General features: G+C 38.2%; 1 protein-coding gene across 1 annotated transcript in view; it reads left to right on the top strand.

Moving 5' to 3' along the window:
* CUL3 (cullin 3) overlaps nt 1-18775 on the top strand; it is a 50343-nt gene extending 31568 nt beyond the window's left edge. Inside the window, exons 7-16 of the mRNA XM_042878265.1 lie at nt 1190-1335; nt 3841-4017; nt 4847-5017; nt 6339-6446; nt 9099-9223; nt 9563-9659; nt 10464-10598; nt 14988-15174; nt 17025-17170; nt 17798-18775. Coding sequence (XP_042734199.1) covers nt 1190-1335; nt 3841-4017; nt 4847-5017; nt 6339-6446; nt 9099-9223; nt 9563-9659; nt 10464-10598; nt 14988-15174; nt 17025-17170; nt 17798-17929 — 1424 coding nt within the window. The 3' untranslated portion in view covers nt 17930-18775. The remainder of the gene's footprint in view (nt 1-1189; nt 1336-3840; nt 4018-4846; nt 5018-6338; nt 6447-9098; nt 9224-9562; nt 9660-10463; nt 10599-14987; nt 15175-17024; nt 17171-17797) is intronic.
* The last annotated feature ends 4786 nt before the right edge of the window (nt 18776-23561 follow it).

Consider the following 23561-nt stretch of genomic DNA (forward strand, 5'->3'; position numbering starts at 1 on the left):
AAAATGATAGACTAAATAACAATAAATTGCATGACTGATTTGGGGGCAGAAGGATTTGTTGCAGGAAAACAAGTTGTCTGTTCGTTTTAAAGGGTGAGAAACATATTCTAAGTGATTGAAAAAGAAGGATTTGATTTGGTAAGGTTTTCTGTAGTACAGGTTACTGTGAGACAGCAACTGAATGCAAGTTTTTATAGAGAGAGAACCTGCACTTATGAAACAGAGTAATGAAGAACGATTGTAGTATCTATTTTTGGAAGTCAGTCTTCATACTAAAGCATTGAGAATGGGAACAGACTCACTGTTTGGATAAATGGCTTTTGTTCCTCGAAGTAGCTTCATAATTAGGTGGCAGTCAGAGTGATAAAGTGAGCAAATTTCTTAGCTGTAAGAAAAGAGAATTTCTGTATGGAAAGGTAATGCAATGGTACCATGCTTAACCTTTTTGCATTAATATCCAATTAAGATAGGCTTCAGAGTGACAGGATATTGAAGGGTATTTACACCATACAAGAATTAATATTACTTTTATAGGCATTGGTTTAATTTAGTTGTGAGGATTTTACATAAGAGGTTTATAAGGACTACTCTTCAAAAGCCGTACTTAAGCTAAGTCAGTTCTTATGATTTTAGGTATGTGAAACAAAGTAGTGGGAATTTATGCGGCTATTCCTTCAAGACAGTACAAACTAAATTCAGCTAAACAAATGCAAATTAAACTCATGTTTTTACTGGATTTTTTTTGGTTGTTTGTGTTTTTTTTTTTGCTTTTTTGCTTTTAACAAGCATCTCATTAGTGCTGTCTAATTTGTTTTAACATAATATTTGATTTTGGGACGGTAGCCTTGGAAGATACATTCATAAATACCATGAAAAGAAGCGATTTTAGTGAAGCTTAAAACACACCAGCCTTTAAAACAACTTTTGCTGGCCTGGTGATCAGCAACATGAGATTATGTGCTATAGACAGCTTGAACTAGAATAATGAAATACCACCTTTGTTGTTACTTTAATTTTCTGTGGCTGCTGTAGTTAGTATGTTCTTGGGGTAAAGAAAAGGGGGCAGAAATTTCCATCAGTGCCTGAGCTGTTACAGGATGCTTTTGTCGCTTGAGTGTATGAACTCTTTTGCTGTGAAATGAATGAGTTACACGGGGCATCATGCATAACATCTCATTCTTTTCTACAGACCTTGCTTGCATGTACAAGTTGTTTAGTCGTGTGCCAAACGGTCTGAAGACAATGTGCGAGTGCATGAGCTCGTACCTGAGAGAGCAAGGCAAAGCACTAGTTTCTGAAGAGGGAGAAGGAAAGAATCCAGTTGACTACATTCAGGTAGTTGAATATTTAAAAATTGTCTTTCCTTCTGTGCCGTATTTTCCAGAGTAACACGTTTTATATGAGAAACCTCTTAGCGCTGACTCAGAAGGGTTCATTATTTATTAATAAACTTCATTTATGCTTCTATTTAAAATGCGCACATTTTTTATTTTGGAAGTGTTTAGAACTCCTAAGTTGCTTGGTAAGTACAAGCTCTTAATTAGTGGATTTTTGGTATCTACTTTTATTAAAATATTCAAAACAGTTATATAAAACCTTGGAACTTTTTGGTTTATTGTAAATTATATTTGCCTCCAGATTGAATTTTATCCTACGAAGCTCCTTAGCATCTATTTAATGTAATTGTGTGCAACGCTGGCTATTGATGTTCAAGGTGGAATTTCATAGCAAGATTCTAATGGTTTACAGCATTCACCTCTCACTCACATTTTAATTGCTAGCTTAATTCTTGGTCTCCCTGAGAGACACAGCATTTCTGCATATTAGTAGGTGTTTTGTTGTTCTCCATCTCACTAAGATTTTGTGTAGCATTAATTTACCAAGACCCTAAAATGTGCTTCAGGAGTGTTGTCATATTTTCTTTCCTCCCATTGTCTCTGAGAACATAGCTCTAATTTCTTTCAGACTTAATTGAAATTCAAGTAAATGTTTTATAGCTGAAAATGTTTTACAGTTGATATCAAAATGTTTATTTGTTAAATATGTTAATTTTTTACAAATGTGTAGCTGCAGTTTTTTTGTCTGGTCCTTTAAAGAAGCATTTCATGTTGTGTATCTTATTATCTCTACTTTGTTTGAAAACAATCAATTTACTAGAACTGGTTACTATTACAAGAAGCCATTTGAGTATAGAAACATTTTTGTTTGAATTGTCTGGCAGTGCTGAAGCAAAACTTCTTACCTAATTTGGACAAGAATGATTCTCCAATGATTGTTAAAAAGAGAATACTCTTTGAACTTTTGTAGGTATAAAGGTTCTGGGCTGTTGTGGTTTTGTGGTGGTGTGATTTATTTAAAAATAAAAACAAAAAAATGACGAGTAATATATAAAATAAGTGTCCGAAGTAATTTTCACTTTAGAATTCTGTTTGACCCAAAAGGGAGTATCTTAAGAGGCTGACCTGGGGAGGAGTTGAATATTTAATTATAATGGTGCTATCAGTGTATCTTGCCACAAAGTTGAATACCTGGTGAAGCTGAAGAAGACTTACAGCCATGTTGCACGTGCTTTGGCAGAGCTCATCCAGAGCCCAATTAGTATTTACCCCCAACCATCTCATGAAGATGTCCTAAGATGTCCTAACTCCTTAAAATAATGGAAGGGATGTTGAGATGCTGTTGTGATTCAAGGTACTAACAGTTTCTCCTGTTCAATACCAGGTTGTTCAGATGGTGTACTCCTGGAGAGGAGACATAAGCTAACCTTGGTTAACAGAGAGAAATAGTGGGATTTGCTTTGAATTTAAAATTTCTAATACACATATATTAGACTGTCTAAAGATCATTCCTTTAAGTGAGATGGTGAGTTCCTAAGAAACACTACTACTTCCTTGAGTAATTCTTGAATGGCTTCTTTAAGTAACCACAAATGAATAAATTCTTCGGCCATGTAGGACTTCAGGATCATTTAACCTGACTGGATTGTATGGACAGTAGTTGTCAACTTTTTGCACGAAATTCTTTTTCCCCACCACCCTGAATATGTTACTTATGTCTAAATCCCACATGTATCATATATGTTTAGCAAGGTGTTCATGTGATTTTTATGATGCTTCCCCCTTCTACACTCAGTTGTTTTAGCTTTAAGTAGAGGTAGTGCAACCCCTGAAAATGATGGTAAAAATCTGATAGTTCAGCTGAAAGAAATGGTTCGTTTCACATCTGTGGACTTCACACTGTGATTGTGAACTTCAAACTGTGGTAATTGGAGGGCAGTTACTTGTATCTAGCTTTCATACATTCACAGAGATTGGTACAGATTAATGGGAAACACGCAGCTAAATAGTGCAGAACATTCCTGGCTTGAATCTGCAGGGGGAAAAAAAAATTAATAAGATCTGTCCTCTTGTTGCAGTGTGTTTTCTCCTTAAACTTGCTTAGTGGCTCTGTGGATGCAGTTAATGGGTGCTTAGCCTGATCTCTCTGATGTCCTGTACTTAGGAAGGGATTTTGACAACTTCATTCATTTTACGTAGATAAGGCTTAATTCCAAAAATACCTTCTTTAAGTTGTCGATTTAAAATAAAGTAAATCAGCCTGTTCAACAAGAGTGATTAAAATACTTAATCTGTCAGTAGCCTATTACAGCAAGAGATTTAGGGCAACTGTAGACGTTTACAAACAGAAATGAAATTTCCCATGCTTCCTAACAGTGCAGAACGTAGAGGGCATTGCAGAACCTCTACTTGTAGATCTGATCTAGCCTACATCTATTACTGCTGTTTTTACAACTTAAAATTTTAAATCAGTAAAAATGTTCATAACTTTTTTTTTTTGAAGGGTTTACTGGATTTGAAGAGTAGGTTTGACCGCTTTCTTCAAGAATCTTTCAATAACGACCGACTCTTCAAACAGACTATTGCGGGTGACTTTGAATATTTCCTCAACCTCAACTCTAGGTCTCCAGAGTACCTCTCATTATTTATTGATGATAAGCTGAAAAAAGGAGTCAAGGGAGTAAGTATAAATTAAATTATAAGATCCTACTGTTTTCTGTGCAATCTTGGATCAAATTAAACTAAGGTAATTTTCTGAGAATGATTTTTGTATTAAGGTAAATGGCACTGCTGCCTTTTTCAAACAAAGAAAAAGTCCGTAAGGCACATCTGAGCCCATAACACTTTAGGGCTGAACTTACATAAGGCACGCAAGGATATCTCAGGATGTGTAGCTTGACCTCCACCTCACTCCCTTAGATTGTATTAAATTCTGCGACTTTCTTGGAAACCTGTTCAGTTCCTTAAGTATGTTTATAGTTCAGTAGTTGTTCCCAATGCCTAATGATTCTCTTGCAAAGTAACTCGCTTGGTTAGCCAGTCAAATAATCAATACTATTTATTTATAAAAATAAGTGATCATTTTATTTGTTGTGGCACTGGAGAGGCTTTGCAAAGTCAATCTCAAAATGTGAAAATCTTCATTCTAAGCTGACTTTCCATATTATTAGTTGCTGATGCTGGTTTATAGTTGTGCTTCTTTTCTAATTCTTTTTTAATGCTTCAAAATGTATGGTCAACAGGAAAGTTTCACTGTTTTATCAGGAGTTTTAACCATTCATTGCTCCCTCATCATTGCTTGTTCCTACATTTTTGATTGTTATTTTCTCCCTTTTATTGGGTTTGGGCACTGTTCTTTTGGCTCAGTTGTTCATATGTTAGACCAATTTTGTTATTTTCCTTCTAGGCTATTCTTACACCATATACTTGGTGTGAATTGCTTAAAGTATGTAGGCTGTATATGACATCTGTCCTGGAAGGCTAAAACCAGTATATTATTTCTTCTACAGCTAACAGAGCAAGAAGTAGAAACTATCTTGGATAAAGCAATGGTTTTATTTAGGTTTATGCAAGAGAAAGATGTTTTTGAGCGGTATTATAAGCAGCACTTGGCAAGAAGACTTCTTACAAACAAGAGTGTTTCGGATGACTCTGAGAAAAACATGATATCTAAATTAAAGGTAAGGCAATATTTGTATACTTTTCGCTTCATTTATTTCATAAGTTTCATAAATATGATTTCTTTGGCCTTACATAAGGGTTATATATGTAAGCTGCACCTTGCAGTTAAATACAGATTTGATTTTTGAAGCCCTAACAGAAAATACGAAGTGTTATTCTGAAACATTATGTAGAAATAAAAAGAAGAAAATGCTGGAAAACATCTGGAAATGTTGTAAATTCACAGTGGGTATTTGATGGCATTCATTTTTGTTAAATTGTACTATATCCTTCTTCAGATCAGCAGTAGCGTTCAATTCCTTTTTGATGTAGTTCGAGTTTGATTGAAAAAAGGTCTTCGTACCTGTGTTTGGAAACGTTTTGCTTACTTCTCTTGGTTTAGTTTATTCTGGTTGCAAGAGTGACCAAGAGACTGAGAAGGTAAAACCTAAAGATAAGCAATCCTTGAAGCAGCTTCTAATGCAGCTTCTGCCCCTGTGGTATGTTAAGTGTCCAGGGGACTTTTGAACCTGTCTGATTTGATTGTAAAAAATCAAACTTCCCTGATTCTCAGTTTTTGACCTTTGTATTCTCACCCATGAACAAATGAAATCTGTTTGAATCAGATTTCTCCAGATTATCAAAATTAATTAATTCCCAGTTACCTTTCCACTTCTTCCCACCTGGTGCAGGTGAGAATACACAGGGTATACTTCTTTAGCGAGATGAGTCAATGGATTGAGACTGCTGTCTTTTCTCATGGATTTGCCCAGAGATGGGAATAGTGTAGATAACATGCTGGCATTTACCATATATGTGAAGCTGTGCTTTAGAAGTGTACAGAAAGTCCTGACTGTCCAGTGGAAACGCATATATTGGCCTGTATGTCTATAGATGTGTATGTCACAGATTGAAGAAAGATCTGTGATCTTCCTTTGTACTCTGCAGTAGCCCTCGAAAATGATGTATACTTCAGATAAAAATCTTTGGGCATCAAAAACTAGTATTTTCTCATCATCATGTTACAAAACAGGTTAGTTCGTAGGCATTGGTCTATTAAGCTTTCACCAATGTTTTAGGTGAGATAAAAATGCAGAAATTATGTCAAAAAAAAAAAGGGTGAAAAGGGAGGGAAAGTTTCAATTTGTGCAGGCTCAGATATGAAAAATGAAAGTTATTTTGAGGTGTTTTTTATAAAGTTCTGGAAGTAATGGAAGTAAGAGTCCAAGCAACCACATGTATGGAAATAGCATTTTTATGAGACATAAACTCTAGCTGTTGGGTTCATGTATCAGATCTCTTCCATAGCCCTGGCACAATGAGTGATGTTGTGTGTTTCAGACTGAATGTGGATGTCAGTTCACATCTAAACTGGAAGGAATGTTCAGGGACATGAGCATCTCAAACACGACGATGGATGAGTTCAGGCAACATCTGCAGTCGACTGGGGTAAGAGCACAGCTCCTGTGTGCTTCTTCTTTCACTTCATGCAAAGCACAAACCTTCATCCAGGCGCGTGCATTTTGTTGTTAGCGTTCTCATGTGAGAAGGATTTGGTTAGCATCCTCAAATTAAATTTCTTATAGTGGTTCTCATCTCGTAAACTCTGTTAGTGTTTCCCGAAATAGAAAAGCCATTTCAAAGGCTGATGTACAGCCCAAACAGAACCAATTTCGCTGCGTAGAATCCCATTCCGGCTCCATTGCGCCTCAGTTGCTGCGCGGTCCCTCCTCCGCCGGCCTCCTTCCTCGTGGCCGCCAGGGGGCGCGGTGCGGCCGCCTTCCCGGCTGCTCGCTGGGGGCGTGCGGGCTCGTTTGTGCCTGACAGCAGCGGGGCGGTTTCAGCAGAGGTGGTGGAGGCACACGTGGACAGATACAGGTGTTTGTGGGCGGGCATCTTTACTGCAGCTTTGTTCTTTAGAATCGAATGGCGTTTTCCTTCTAGAATGGTTAAAACACGAACGTCAAGAAAAAATTTTTAGAGCGCTCCCACTTTTTTGTGAGACTTCTACATAGGATTCTTTGATGTTAAAGACAACCTGACGGTTTTACTTTGAGTTAATGTATGATATCTGTATTTCCATCTTAACTATGTACAGCCAGTAAGGTAAAGTTCAACTGTTAACATCTATTCTGCTAGGTCTCATTTGAGACTGTCTTATTCTTGGCAAGGGACCAGCAGTTTGCCCAAGGGCTGCCTTTTGTTCAGCCTCATTGCCTTTTAATGACACTTTTGGAATATTTGTTTATGATGGAAGCAGAGATGTTTCTGTTGGTGTTCATAATATTTGAGATAAAATAAATCTATTGCTTTCTTTGTTTTTAAGTATTGCTGTTAATATCCAGGTGTTTTTGCATTCTGTAGGAAATAGTCAATCCTACTCCTTTTTAAACAATTTATATAGCTCAGATATGTGCAGTGCCTCCTAGAGGAATCAGAAATCTACTCGACTCTAAATAATCTGACCTGCAAAGTCTCCTGCTGGATCCTGTGTCCCAACATATGGGTAGTGCCAAGGTCTATTTAAGTAATGATTGGTTTCATGTCATTAAGGGGAAAGCTAAGCACAAGGGAAAGCCCAGGATAACATTACTCATAATTCTACAGGTGCAATTCCGAAACTTTAAATTGTTAAGAGTGTTTTTTTTTTAAGACTAGATCACTTTAAGGCACTTTCCATTTGTTCGTATCATTTTTGCAACGAAGAGATGGAAAAGTGAAAGGCTTACAGAACTTTTCTGGGTCTGCTGTGTATAATGTCTGATATGCAGCATTCTAAATTTATACTGTGTTCTAATCTGACTGAGACCAAAAACCTCAGGGAAAGGTTGCCACTTGAACTAGAATGATTTCAGTTCCTGATAAAGACACTTCCTTTATCTTCCTGTCTCTGTTGATCACCTTCCCTATACTCTGTCTAAAGTGAAAATTGTTTGAAGCTTCTCTGTAGATGATTTATAGATTAGTTTTCTGCGTCTAAATGGCAATTTTAATTATCTTGTGAGCCTTATAGCATTGATAATACAGAATTGGAAGCTAGGCAGTAATGCCGACTACAGAACAAGCTCCATACTGGTCTTTGCATGCTTTTCCAAACTGTTGTGCTTTAGCCTTAACTAAATTCATTTTGAGAGGATATTTCTCTCTGAGTAGCTTGGCATTAATCTAGATTTTTCAGAAGTTTCCTAGGCACAAGTTTGGTAATGCACAAAAGCGTTTGACACATACGCAGTACAAAATTTACTGTATACAAGCGAGTGCTGCTCTGTTATTTAGTACTGGAAGTTTCTGAAATGATGGGATGTTTCTTGACAGTCTAAAATATAGCATGCTCTATTTGTATTTAACAATTTATAACCATTTGGGTATGTTATACTTTGTTTTTCTTGTCCCTCATTTGTGTTCTTTGAAGGTACTAGCTAACATCTACCAGAGCTGAAAATACTCGCCTTTAAGTTTAATAAAGTGAGTTGAGATACCAGTAAGGATAATGCCACATGATAGGCTAGAAGTTTATCTCCTACTCATGGAAACTAATCCACTTTGTGGATCCGTGTTTCACCTGTACAATGTTTTGTAAGCAGTGCTGAGTATTTATTGGTAATGGCTGTCTTCAGAGAAAGTACATATGTTCTGTGTGTGAAAGTAACTGTTCACATAACAGCATGGAGGCAAATAGTAGGAGGAGCTTGTTGTTACTTAACATCAGATAATTTGGTATTTTTATTTGCTTCCAGAGGCTGCTTAGAAATTTGTGTCTTTAGCAACCTGGCTTTACTGTACATAGTCAAAAGGGGAAAGACTATTTAGAAAGAACTGTTCTGTATATTGTGAATTCCATTTGTGATCACAGGTATTTCACTCTTAGTTAGTCATTAATAGAAGTCTGTAAATGCCCCAGGGGATTGACGTGGAGGTTTCTGGCATATCTCCTAACATTCTGGCGGTGATGAGTTCATTTGTTCGGTGTTGGTAAAACAATGTTTATAGATTTATATTCCATCTTTTCCATAATTGTGCAAGTTCTGTACTTTCTACGTGATAGAAAAAAACAGTGAGGCATGATCTTTTAAAACAGTGAATGTTTTCTTCCAATTGTAGGTCTCATTAGGTGGCGTTGATCTTACAGTGCGGGTCCTCACAACAGGTTACTGGCCAACCCAGTCAGCCACACCAAAGTGCAACATCCCTCCAGCTCCCCGACATGCTTTTGAAATATTTAGAAGGTATGTGTTAAAACAGGCTTTGAGGTAGAGGTTTTAAGAGCAAACTTTTTCTTAACTTAACTTACAGGTACGTTTTACCATTAAAACAAAAGACGTGCCATCTTACCACTCTTTTTCAGTTGATGCAGAAATTGAGAATACAAGAACTTGTATTTTTAGACTTGAGGCTTTGGGAGTTCTTAATGTGAATTCTAATGCAGTGCTTTGAAAAAGGAGGAGTTAGAAATTTCCTTAATTGCAATGGAAAGTGCACATAATTACTAAGCTTCTACTAAGTAGTTTCCACTTCATACATAATTTACGTGTTGTATTTAAGTTTTCGATTCATTTATATTGCAGATTTTATTTAGCCAAACACAGTGGACGACAGCTGACACTCCAGCATCACATGGGTTCTGCAGATCTCAATGCCACTTTTTATGGGCCAGTTAAAAAGGTGAAGTATGAAGGTTATGAGAGTGTTGCATTTTAGCATTTAGAATAAAACCTAAGCAAGTGCACGGTTGTATTAATTCCATAATTTTACAAAATAAGCTTGCCTGTTGATAATATTAGCAAAAAGTGCCTTTCATCCCTTCTATATTCTTCCTTTGTAAATGTTTGAAAACGTTTTCTTCTTCTAAATCTGATTTTCATGTGTTGCAAATCATCCCTTTTAGTTCCTTGCAGAAAAGTAATTTGGATCTTGAAGGAAATTTAGTGTTCTGCAGGTTTTTTGGCTGAAATAATCAAAAGCAAAATGAAATTTATCTTTAGACTAATTTTTGTTAGTGTGAAAACGTACTTTTAAGCAAAGTCTACTCTGCTTTTCATATTTAGAGTGCTAGCAATGTAGAGATTTTTCCAAATGTGTATAATACTTCATATTTATGTATACAAGAAAAGTCTGGAAGCTACTCAGGTGGCGGAGCAGGTGCCCATAGAGGCTCTGGGGTTTGTTCTTGGGAAATGCTCAGTATTTGACTGGATGGAGTCTCAAGTGTCCTGTTCTGTATGGCCTGGCTGTGAGCAGTGGCTGGACCATGCAACTTACCGAGGTGCCTCCATCCTAAAGAAATCTGCTGTGATTGTAAGGTCACCTACTAGAGAGAGATTCTGGTTATACCACCAGACATATGCCATTCGATGACATCTATGGACGGAGCTCCGAGATAACTTTCATCACGTAACTTCCATCTTACTGAGGAAATATTCTGGAGTGAAGAATGAACTGATGGTAGTTCTGTTATTTTTAAAATAGGAAGATGGCTCCGAGGTTGGCGTTGGAGGTGCCCAAGTAACTGGCTCAAATACACGGAAGCACATATTGCAGGTGTCCACTTTCCAGATGACAATATTAATGCTCTTTAACAACAGAGAAAAATACACCTTTGAGGTATGAATTGTTTTTTTTTTTCTTACCTGTCTTTCAGATAACCTATTTTAGGCTTTCTAGTTCTATTAACTAGGTATTTGAGGAGCACAAACACCACACTTCTCATTCCACTGGAGTATGGGTCAGACTGATAAATGCAGGAACAGATCAGCACCACTGCTTTATTGCTATATTCACTGCTAAATATTTATTAAACAGTTCCAGAAGAGGATGTCATTTGGGAATGGAAGTTTTCAGGGCAGTTGAAGAGGGTTGTTGAGTATGGTTGTTCCTTGGCTGTAGGAGACAAGCTGAAGCTGGAATGCAGCAGGTGGCTCTGCTTGCTCAGTTTCTTTGAGTAACTGAATCTATAGGCCCAGGGATTTTTGTCATTGCTTTTTAAGCAGTTAAATTGTTTAAACTGGCAGTCTGGAGTGAGCTGTAGTGCATCCCTTCTCTCATGGTGAACCAGAAAGGACGATAAAGAAGTTCCAAAGAGATTCCTAATATAGAGATTGGAGGGGCATTACTAGGGAATGTTGAAGCTCATAAAAGGTGGTGGAGAATGCTTTGGGAGTGCATTCTTCTAGCCTGCTATTATGAGGATGTTTATTTGAAATAGTTGGGATTGAGAAAGGCAGAGTTTGCTTAGAATCTCTTAAATAATATGTACAGTTTGCAAAAGAGTGTTTGGGAGCTCAGAAAGTCCTGTGTTTTGTGCAGTGCACTGCAGGAGCATTACAGCTTTGAGTACTTCCTCAGAGAGAACTTAAAAAGAAAGGAGAATTTAACAGCTAGGTTAACAGCTTGGTTTTCCTAATTGAAATTGGACTAATAGCTACATTATTTTATAAATGTATTATTTTGAGGTTTTTTATGAATAGAGCCTCATTTATATATGAATAAATAATACTTGGCACTGACAAATACGACTGTGACGCATGCACTAAATCATAGTTAATTTTACTAAGACTAGATAATAGAGAACTGTCTGCAAGTGTTTAGATTGTATGTGTTTGTTTTCTCATGTTCAGGAGTTTTTAAGCTGTTTTTATGTCAGCCTTTAACTAAAACATTAAGAAGGCATACTATGTTTGTTTGGCTTCTTTGGTGAAGTATGTGGGAGTTGTCTTTCAGCAGAAAAGCTTATGAAAATCTAAGAGTAGATTGAATTTTGTCTGTCTTCACTGACTATTGAATAACACGATTAATTACCAAGCGCTGCCATATGCTGCTGTTCTCTCCTGTGAAGTTACTGCTTTTACCGCAGCATGGCGTGAGAGATGGCCTGCAGTGTGCTTGAGTAAGCATAAAAGCAAAGTGTTTCTGCAGCTTCACAGCTGGACAGATTAATTTTAAGTTGCTTTTGTGGTTGGAAAACCTTTGCTATTTACCGTTTTCTTTGTATTCAGTGAGATTATTAACTGGAAACTTGCTAAGATTGTGAACAGCTGTTGAACTATGTGACTGAGAGAAAAAGATTATGATGATGCAGGAATAATGTACATGGTTCTTCAGAAATGTAAAGAATCATGACATAGCAAGATTCCTTCTCCAAAATTTACGTAGTTAATGTATCTCTGCATGTCAAGGATTTGTTTACATCAACAAAGGAACAAGTGGCCACGTAGGTCTAGCTTAATGTTACTTGCTTCTAAGAGGAAGGATGTTTGTGCAAACCCTCAGAGCTTGTTCCATTCAATTCGGTTTCTTGTAATGGAATTTCATGTAATGCCCAGCTTTTTGTTTCTGTTTTTGCTGAAGTTTACAAAGCAGCTCGGTGTTTTGAAGGGTGAAATGTAATCTTTAATGATAATGCTGAAAACGAAGGGAAAATACTTAGTTCTTATTATATCTCTAGGTTTCACAAACAAGAAATACAGGTGTTGCTGCTAGAAGTAAAACTAGGGATTATTTTAACAAAGAAGTGACTCTGGATCTTAAAAACTGGTGTGCCTTTGTTCTCTTTTGCTCGTTTCTGCTTTTGAAGAATTGCAGGTTGAAGTTTGTATGAATAAAATTCCTTTTAGTCTTTTTGTCATTTCAACAACATGACTTTTTTTCCTTCTAATTTCCCTGTTTTTTTTTTCCCAATAATAACCAGTTTTCATGTGTAGAATTGGACAAAGGCCATGCTTAGAATATATCCTTTGTAGGTTTCGGATGGAGCTCATTTAGTAATGTTTTTAGAACTGAAATTATGTAATAGGTACTGCTTTTGTGCACAACTCTGTTATCTCCTTCAAAATAATGCATTTTTGGAAACGATGGGCAAAGCATTGTAGAGCCACTAAGATGATCAGAGGGCTGGAGCACCTCTCCTATGAAGAAAGGCTGAGGGAACAGGGCTTGTTGAGCTTGGAGAAGAGAAGGCTCTGGGGAGACCTCATTGCAGCCCTCCAGTACATGAAGGGAGCGTATAAACAAGGGGGAACAGCCATTTATGAGAGTGGGTAGAACATGGGGGGTTGGTTTTAAATTAAGACAGGGGAGATTAAGGTTGGATATTAGGAGGAAGTTTTTCACCCAGAGGGTGGTGAGGCACTGGAACAGGTTGCCCAAGGAGGCTGTGGATGCCCCATCCCTGGAGGCATTCAAAGCCAGGCTGGATGTGGCTCTGGGCAGCCTGGTCTGCTGGTTGGTGACCCTGCATGTAGCAGGGGGTTGGAACTTGATGATCGTTGTGGTCCTTTTCAACCCAGGCCATTCTATGATTCTCCTCTGTTTACATCAATTGTATAAGCGCATTGTATAAGTAAGAAAAATGGTATGTCACAGACTGAGGGGAAGGGAGAGCAGAGGACCATCTGTTATTCCCATTTGTATTCAGAGCTACATCTTTTTTTGTCCAACTTGAACTTTTTGCCTTCTTCTGAGGGAGCATATTGCAGTACAGTTCTTCCTGTGCTTCTGATTTCTAAGCTTGCTTATGATTTCTGAAATGTTTTGCATGTGTTAATGGCTCAGTTGGAAAGATACAGCATGGAAAAAAAAACTTTGTTTTGCTTTCATCAAGAGCAAAGAACACATTTACTTGTGATAGCAACTCAATTATGAAAGGATGGCTTTTAGTTGTAGGCTTCCAAACATTAATTTCTGATGAACGTGTTAGAGGCATTATGTGAAGCGTAAGCTGGATTTGGTTTATAGTCTCTACAGTTATCTAAGTCCTCAGGTTGTAAGTGCTATCTTCATTTGCTTGGTTGAATTTGTGCTGATTGATCCATTTTAGTAAGAATTTTTGGTGTGACCATCTAAGGGATTGCATCTTTGATTTCTTATTTTCTTTAATACTGCTTTGTGCTGAATCTGGAAAAAAAAATTGTGACAATTGTTTTAAGTAAAGCAACAGATAAATAGTTTGAGTTGCTTGTGAAAAGGCATTGTTGATGTCAGCAAATAATTTAACTGTGGGTACACATCACTGCAAATACTGTGAATATTTCTGAATGTACTCTTCTAAGAATACTCTTAAGAATACTTAATGTTTTCCAATCACCCACAGGCAGTAAATATCAAAAACAGTGAGATTTGGTCATGTTAGACTTCTGGAATTTCTAGCTCATTCAAAGTAATTTAAAAAGATGTGCAAAAAAAGTTTGACATCAAATAAAGTTATCATTACACATGGGATATTGGGTACATAGTCGGAAAATAAAGGCATGTTATCTGTCTGAGCTTTGCTGAGATCTGGTTGTGAGATGCTGAATGGGAAATGCTTTGCAGTTAATGACAGTCTTGGCAGCCAGTATGTGAAAAATATTACTTGTTCTCAGCGGTGTATGACCACAGGAGGATTATTTTGACCATTACAATAAAATCTGAGTGCACAGAAGAAATGAGCATGATAGAACTCGGCTGTACTCTGAAGTTTGGCTTTCTGATCACTGTTTAAAGAACTGAAGTTCTTTACAAATCTTAGCCTCTTAAGCACGGGGGGATGTTGCAGTTGTTTTGAGTTTGACTTGTGTGCCATGAGAATGGGGAGTGTAGGTGGACAACAGAAGAGCTGGGTATTGCTCTTGGATCAGGTGATGGGGAAGCTGGTGAAGTGGCAGTTCTGGTGGCAATTACATGTACGACGACTATTTTTCTGTCTGGTAGTTTAGTCTTCAGCTGCCAGGTGTCCCTTAAGAGTCTGAATGTGAACTGGAGATGTTTGCAGTTTCTAAAAGTCTAATAATGAACTTCTAACGAATGTGAGCTCATTGACTGAGTTAAATTTGAAGAAGCCTTCCCCTAAAGCATATGAAGACATCATTCTGCATCCAGTATACTTTGCTTACAAACTTGTGATTGCTGCTTTATGGACTTGAAGGATGGATGTTTTAAGCAGTCACTGCTGTTGTCTGCAAAATGTGATACTTACTTCTGCACTAGCTGTAAACTGATGAGGATGTTTTTCTTCAGGAAATTCAACAAGAAACTGACATCCCTGAAAGAGAACTGGTCAGAGCCCTACAGTCCCTTGCGTGTGGCAAACCAACACAGCGTGTTCTCACAAAAGAGCCCAAATCGAAAGAAATAGAAAATGGACATATATTTACAGTGAATGATCAGTTCACATCTAAACTACACAGAGTGAAGATTCAGACAGGTAAGTGGCTTTTTATATTATCTTGTCTTTAAAGTGTTTTGCCTTAGAATGTTATTTTGTAAGCTTGATGTCCGTACAAGCAGAAGGAAACGAGTCATATTTCTTTGTTGTTAATGATTGTGGAGCCAGGAGTTGGATTCAATCCTTATAGGTCTTTTCCAAGTTGATGTATTCTGTGATTTGGTAAATCTGCGATTCTAGTTGCATCCAAACAAGAATTTAAAAATGTAAGTATGGAAGTGATAGTTAATAAGCCTTCTGCTTTTCAAAGTGTGTAGTTCTTTTAAGATAAAAGGAAATGTTAAAAGAGAAATTTGAGTAGTAAAATTAAAAATATCAGGCTACTGACTGATTCATAAAAAAAAGAAGATAGCCTCAGGTGTGTAAATTGTTGTACTGCTGTGAAATTGAGTAAAATCTTTATCACATGACGTAGCAGAGTTTATTTCCATACAGCAGTTAGCTGCAGTGTCTTTAGGCCATGATTTGAGTGGAGTTAACAAATGAGAGCAACTGATTGGTGTGACACAGCTTTACCAGCTCAGTGAAGAGCTGGTTTATGTTACACATAAGTCATACTGGTATCTTTAGTTCAGAAAGCTCTCTGGAAATATTTTGTGACTTGTAGTACTGCTGTAGATGCTCTTCCAAGTGTTTTGCAAAATAACTTTGTAATTTTAGTTCATCAAAGATTTTCTGAAGCTATGGGTCTTGGTACGTAAAATACACGCCATTATTGGCATTTTAGTTGTCTTTTCATGCAGTGCTGGAATTCACGTGCTGTTTGCTGTGCATAATGCAGCTTTGGGCTTCTGTTTAGCCTGCTATGTCCTGGGATGTAAGTGTGTAAATCCAGGACTGCATATTTATGTGTATAATATGTAACAACGTATTAGTATGTTGTTACACTGAGTATATCCTGCTGCTGGAGCAATAGCTGGGCTGTCTTCATATGCTTGCACAGTGCTGTGCTCTCAGCATGCTCACCACATCTGGAGAATTTCTCTGGTGAGCAAGAGTGCAGCAACCAAATGAAGGGCCATGATCTCTCTGATCAGGGCCCAAAACATCACTGGCAGAATTGAACAGGAGTCTGTGACAACTGTCGGAATTTTGGTGTAGTTCTGCTTTATTGTTTCATAAATTTCTGGGGTAGGAGAATATAGTTTGGACTTCAAGACGGTTTAAGAGTAAATTTGATACTTCTGGTTTTGTTTCTCTTACAAAGATGACTTTTAATGTAGACCTCTTTAGAACCAATAAATACTTGGGGCTTTTGAGTGAAGTATGGGAGGGAGACAGGTAGTGGGAGCAGTGTGGGAAAAGGGATTGTTTATGATGATACTGGGGTGAAAAGGTGAGAGAAGGGCAGGAACAAAGCATAAGTAGAAGAGAACAGAATACAAGGGTGAAACAGCTGAAATGAAAAGGATAGAGAAGGTTGGACTGTTTCATCTGACTGAGGAACTTCTTAAGTATTTAAATAGTTTATGAAGAAAGCTTTGAATTATTTGTCTGTTTTAATTAATGAATTTCTTTACTTTAAAGAGAAAAACATTTAATGGGAGCATAGGGGTGGTTGGGCCTGTAAGCAGGTCTGAGTACTGCTAAAATTTTAACATAGCAGTAATTGAATAATAGATTGCTACCTTGTCAGTTGCTTTCAAAGTATGCCAGAAAATGCTAATATGTTCTTCTTGCTGCTTTTCATAAACAAATGAGTTTGAGGATGTCAAAACTTGGGAAAGCATTTGATTTCTGAACAAAATAAATAGCAAAGCTAAAGCTTACACAGTGTTAATTTTAACTTTGCTAAGATACTTTGTTCTCTTTCTTTTTTTTCCTTTCAGTTGCTGCCAAACAAGGAGAATCTGATCCAGAAAGGAAAGAAACAAGGCAGAAAGTAGACGATGACAGAAAGCATGAGATAGAAGCTGCTATAGTTCGGATAATGAAATCTAGAAAGAAGATGCAACACAATGTGCTAGTAGCAGAGGTATGTTTGTTTTAACATGGACTTAGAAATTGCTTTTGTTTTTCCATTTGATTCCATTTGAAGTTACACAAGTCTAACGTGGTTTTGGAGGGTTTTTGACAGATTGTGATTAATCCATCCTGTTTTTCCCATTTATCTAAAGACACCTAAATCCATACCCTGTACTCATGTGCACCTGATTTTCCTACCTCCCTTTACTGCTATTAATATGTCATCATATTCCTTAAGTACCAATTGGCAATGAAAACCACTGTGCTTAGCATGACTTATTTTCTGTTTTTGTCTTGTTGCTAACTGTTGGGTCCAAGATTGAAAGTTTCAAGGTCTGCAGAGAAAGAGTGAGAGTGCTCATTGAGTTCTGACACCTTTGCAAATGGGAGGTGCTTTCCACTCTTGCACTCTTCCATGGTTGTGAAATTGAGTGTCTCCAGGTTGACCATTCCTCTCTCCAAATCGAGCAGGCAGCCGAAGGGAAAAAATGATGGGAGAGTGAAGATGGATTGTTGTTTCATGGTTGTAGCCAGCCCCACCTCTGTGCAACTTTCTGATTATTTTGATCAGTTAAGATACTTAATGATCTTGCTTGACCTGTAATTTTATGTTATTGTTTTTAATGTTATGTTTTAGGTAACTCAGCAGCTGAAGGCCCGATTCTTACCAAGTCCAGTTGTTATTAAAAAACGTATTGAAGGACTTATTGAGAGAGAATATTTGGCACGAACACCTGAGGATCGCAAAGTATACACTTACGTAGCATAAAATGCGTTCAGAAAATTTGATTTACTCTTGGACTGTACTCTTCGCATGAACTGGGAAGTTCTTTTAAATCATTAATATTAAGACGACCATCTCTTCTATTAAATTACAGTACATGTTCTAGACCATTCAGATCAAGCCTTTTACTCCTTTTGAGAGTTTTCAACATGAATTGATTGAGCTTCAGGCTTTTCAACGTTATCCCTGTAGAGATCATCCTTACAATTCTTTGGGAAAATGTGAATGTGCCGCGTTTGTTTTCAATACTGTATGAAAACAGAAAAATAAAAACAAATTTAGAAAATACAGCTCATTAAAAAAATAAAATTGTTGGAATTTCATTTCCCCAGATCTTCAGTGTTGATGTAAACGTGTTTCTGTAGTGTTGCTTAGCACTTCGCGCATTGTATAAGTTGGGTTAAAAGAACAACCACAACTGGTAAGGCAGAATTCCCAGTTATAGTGCTCTGCTTCAAATGTTTCTTTAACTAGCCATGTTTAATTTAAATATTTGGTAACCTTTTGGAGACCCAAGAATACGACTTGAGCATGTTTCACTCTTCCAGCTGCACTCATTGTTTGAACAACATGAATCAGCAACTACTGGGGGCTCAGAAAAGGCCATGATAATTTTGACTTTCCCTTCTGTAATATGAGTCCTTCTAAATTATACTCTAGATTTGTTCTGGTTTCTTCATAGGAAAAAGGAAAAGATATTAGTGTGTATAAACTGTATAATAATTTTTGCTGTTGTACTCACTGCTGATGGTGGATTGTACAGGGCGATGTTTTTATTTCACTAAATGTAGACAAAATTTTAAAATAAATGGATCTAGTGTACACAAACAATTCAAGTGTGTTAGAGTACAGGGATGGCAATATTTGAAACTAAATACTGTCCTCTGGGGAAGCATACTGGGATTATATTTTGTCAGTTAATGCTGTAGATGGATCTGTAGCCCCAGGGTTTCCCATCGTAAGTATGTATTTGAGGAGATTAAAGTGAAGCCAGTGTGCACTATTTGCTTTTAAAAATGCATTTTAATCATGCAATAAAAAAAATGTTACTATAATGAAACTTTCAGTTCTTAAACCAAAGCTTTTATCCTTTTTGTCAGCATGCTGCAAAAATAGATTTAAAATTGCAGTTCAGTGGCACTATTATTCTCATAGAATTTGTTTGAAGCGTGCATTGTACTGCAGAGTTTTTATTAAACTGTTTTTCTGACATTGCAATGCATATTGCATACCACGCAGTTTTTCTGCTGTAAGTATTTGTTTTAATTTGATGCTGGTTTTGTTTTGGTTCACGTCGTTTTCATCCGTAGATACAGAAACATACTGGGGATGGACTTCCCAAAATGTGGAGCTGGAGGAAGCGAAAAGGAAGTTGGTTGTAGAGCACTACGGTACTGCCAGATTATTTCTTCATTAGCGATATCAAGCAAACGCACTGTTGTGTAATGTTAGCAATTCACCTGAAGTGTATTTCTGATAGCGTGCCTCCAGTTTCACCCCTCTCTACAGCCTGTTAAGATGAAAAGCCTGGCTGTTGTTCAGTGGTGGGTTGCTTCTATGGAGGAGGCCTGGGATTGGGATGGTTTCAGCACGATTTATTCTGAGGCCTGTTTTGTCTTTTTTATAAAGGCTTTATTGAAGTTTACTGAATAAAAATAAGACTTTTCCCTAACTCAGGATTTACTTTCAATTAAGTAGAAGGCAGGTAACCAACGAGGAGTTTAACCTGCTACTGTTCATGAAGAATCCAGCTATGTCATCAGATTTTCTAAAATGAATTTGTGGGCAATTAGTAAAATGCCTGTGTGTCTATTTTCTAGTGACATTAGAAAACTAATAATTGGTTAGCCACTCTAGTTTTGGATTGTGTCTTAAGGTCTTCCTAAAATTGTAACTAGTTCTTCCATGCGTTGGTATGAAGGCTTTCTTTTCTGTGTATCTTAGTCCTTAATAGCATTCATGTGACAGTTTTATTTTAATGCTTTCCTTTGTGCTTTTCAGGAAGAAGTGAGTTCATAGCCTTTTCCACTGTGGTTTAGAGATACTAACGTTGCTATCCATGACATTTGGACTTTGTGCTGCAGTTACAATTTTGCTGTGCATCAGCTGAAGCTTTCTGCCTCTGATTGCTTTGCTCTTGGCAAGTGTGAAGTTAGATGTCACAAGCCTGAATGTTAGATGAACAGCTGTCTAGCTATGTTTAAGGGGTGGATGGGTCTGATTTTTTTATCTTAATTTTTGGCCAGCTTTGCACGCTAGAGTTGCTGAAGGAATAACAGATGGTGATAGCTATTTCAGTAACAAATACCAGAATATCATTTCCATTTCAAGTTCAATAGAATTTTGGAGACACTAAATGTTCAGGAAGGGACTTCTACTGAAGTCACCTTTTAGAAATGTCTTTACCATTACAATCAGATCACAGTACCAAGGAGTTCAAGATGGAAATGTGAAAACTTTGATCAGATGCATCTGAACACGGTATCACTGTGACTCTGCTTAAGGTGAGTTTGATGCCTATGCCTTTACATTGTTTGTGTACATTAGAGAATCATATGATTCTAGGATTAGTGAGATTTCTTTTAGATTCCATAGTAGAATTCTGCTGCTCCTTACCTGATTTTACTTTTGGTCTTTCTTAGTTCGCCTTTAAACTTGTAACTTAGTTAAAAGCTCATTAATAGGTTTGCATGATCACGTTTATGAGGGTAATCAGTTGTAAGTTTTCTTTCCTTGAGTTAATGTACACGTAAATGCTGTAACAGCCTATTAACGTGTAGTGTTAATTTTCAAAAGTTTTAAAATGAAAAGTAGACTTCAAGTTTTATACATATTGGAAGGTACATATACACAAGTTCATTTTAAAGAGTTGAGATTATACTCGTGTACCATTGTAACAACAAAAGCACTGAATGAAGTATTTTGGATGCCTGAAATCTTTTTATTCACATGTCATAAGCAGCTAGCATGGTACCTGGTAGGTGGTATGTATACAGTAATGTAGCCTGTTAAGATGTGTGGTTTGGGTGGTGAGCTTGCACAGAGGGTTTCTTGTCAAAAAGCAGCAGAAATGGGACTCCTTGTGAGCAGTCTGTTGCCTGTCCAAGACTGTCTAGAACCTTCCCAGCTTGTTCTGCAGCTCCTTGACTCTTACTTATCACAGTGGTTAAAGGTGAGGTGGCCTCTGAGCATTAGCTTCCAGTTCTTAGAAACAATTCAGGGTTAGGAGGAGGATTTGCCAGCCCAGAACTAGGCTCGAAGTAGCATGTGCGGTGTTGTTTTTTTCTGTATGAAAGTTTTCTGTTAGTGATTCTGGTGTCTTGGTAAATGAGATAATCAGTGTGATCAGTCTGAAACACGTGTTTAAGCTCCTTTTCTGGGATGTGAAAAGGAAGAGCAAGGGAGAGATGAGGTTTTAACAAGGAACTGACAAATAATATATAGAAAAAACTGAGAACACTGTTCCACATGGTAGGATATAGCTTGTCGTTTTCAAGTCACTGATTCTGCATTTAAAGCCTTTTGTTAGCTGCAGTAAGAATTGTGCTATAAAAGTGCAGTGTAGACGTGGTCTTATCCAGGACAGTTATGCTATCTGTCCAAGTGGGCTGTTAGCATTATTGTTCCTTGGTTGGTCGGTTTGCTTTTTTAACCTTTATTTTAACCTTGGTTATTTATGAATTTCATTAGGTTGGTATCTGGAGCCTCAGCTGTGATCACTTTGTATTTATGCTATGAAAGACACAGCGCTGGGTCTCTTGCTTTAAGTAGCCTGCCATTGTATTTACATCTAACAAATTCCTCAAGCTTTGAAATGAAGCCAAGTTTTTAAGGGACAGCATTTTACTAAAATGTTAAGAGAAAAAAAGGAATAGAGAGAATAGTGAGGTCTCAGCTGTGCTGGAAACGTATCTGTTGAAAAAGGCTGCAACCTTTGCTTTCTGCTGTAACAAATACAAAACTTGATTCAGCATGGTAAGCTCTTCAGAGCAAAGCAGTGGCTGTGGCTCCTTTGCCTGCGTTTCCAAATGCACGCCTCTGATGCCTGCCATCCCTCTGCTGGAGGAGCTGATACCCGCACACCACAGTCTAAATGGTGAAGAGGACACCTGGCATCACAGCGGGTGAGTGTGAACATGGAGATACGTCTGACTTTGCCCAGGTGAGCTTCTATGAGTCCAGAGAGAGAAATCCTGTCTCCTGGCGACTCGTTCATCAGCACCCAGTGCAGTGTGGTCTCTGCTCATGTCTGCTGCTGGTCTTGCGAGGGCTTCTCTTGAGTCACCTTCAGCCATGCTGAATGTAAGCTCCTTACATAACTCGCTAGCTCCTGTGTGTCTGTGCATTGCTGAGGCTGCCTGTTCCCCCTCTGCCACAGGAGGAAGCTCAGGAAACTCCTTTTTGTTTGATCTCTTGTGCACCTTGAAAGCCTGGCGCTGCCTTGCCGAAGGCTGAGCCTTGAGTTGCTGTGTCCCACTGACAGGAGGAGCTGTGGCCCCGCCGGCCTTCCCCTTCCTGCTCTGGTTATGGCTCCATTTTTGTCCTGTTTTCTGCTTGGATTCTGATTTGCTGTGTGTGATGAGCAAGTAGAGATCCTCTCTACTAGCTCGTTAAAAGGAGAATTAAGGACTACTTGGGAGATAAGTCCCTTTTGTGAGTGCAGTAGGTCAGACTGCTTTCCTCCTCTGGCCGCTGGGGTTTTACTTTCCTCAGAAATAATGAATGTGGGGGCACAGCACTTGGGGCAGGAGGCAGACTGCACAGCTTATTGTGCTCAAGTAGGGCCCTACTTCTGCTTTTTGTCTTGGTGCTGCTGTCGATAACTGTCATTGGCCTCAGTGTAGGAAGAAATTGAAATTGGCAGAAAAAAAAAAAATCTCTTAAAAGCTAATGAGCCCAAGACAGTGCCTGGATTTAATGAGGCCTGCTCCTGAGATGCTGAAGTAATTCAGTCGCCCTCCTGGAAGTTAATTACCTACAGTGTGCAATGCCTGAAACCTTGCCATGTTGCTTCGTTACGGAAGTTACAATGAACTTATTAAATCCTGTGGTGCGTCATCAGTCCTTGGGTGTCAGCTGGAGTGAAGGGCTCAGCACCTCAGAGGGCTGGGAGCAATCAAAGAGCTCATTATGGAAAGGAGTTACAGTTCTGCTGTGCCCTTGCACCATAGGACTTGAAACATATCACAGACTGATTCTCACACAATACAGTACTTGTTGGCTGTTCGCATTGGGCATCTATTTATGCTGGGCCTACTGATGCTTGTGCTGGCGGTCAGTACGTCTCTCACATGCTTTTACCAGGTCAGCTCTCCGCAGCACGCTGTACCCTGTACCGTGCTGCCTGTCACTGCCATGTGCAGATGGTGTTCTGGGGCGTTCTGTGAGTGCAGGCTGATTTTTCACATAGGGCTGAGCTGCTATTTTCCTAATCTCTTACAGCAATCTTTCTTGCATGCTGGGTAGGTCACAGTGAATGATGTGCTTTTCCGCTTGGCAGCCAGACTGGAAAGCTGGGGGAAGGGGAAGCAGAGAGAAAGGCAGGAGCTGCTCATATTCAGGGCTAGTTCAGACTTCAGTCTGTGAAGGAGAGATTGCCAGTGCCCTTCTGTGGTCT

The sequence above is a fragment of the Lagopus leucura genome, unplaced genomic scaffold (assembly GCF_019238085.1).
Source record: "Lagopus leucura isolate 7727_CA_CO unplaced genomic scaffold, USGS_WTPT01 Super-Scaffold_100021, whole genome shotgun sequence".
In the NCBI taxonomy this organism is placed as follows: Eukaryota; Metazoa; Chordata; class Aves; order Galliformes; family Phasianidae; genus Lagopus; species Lagopus leucura.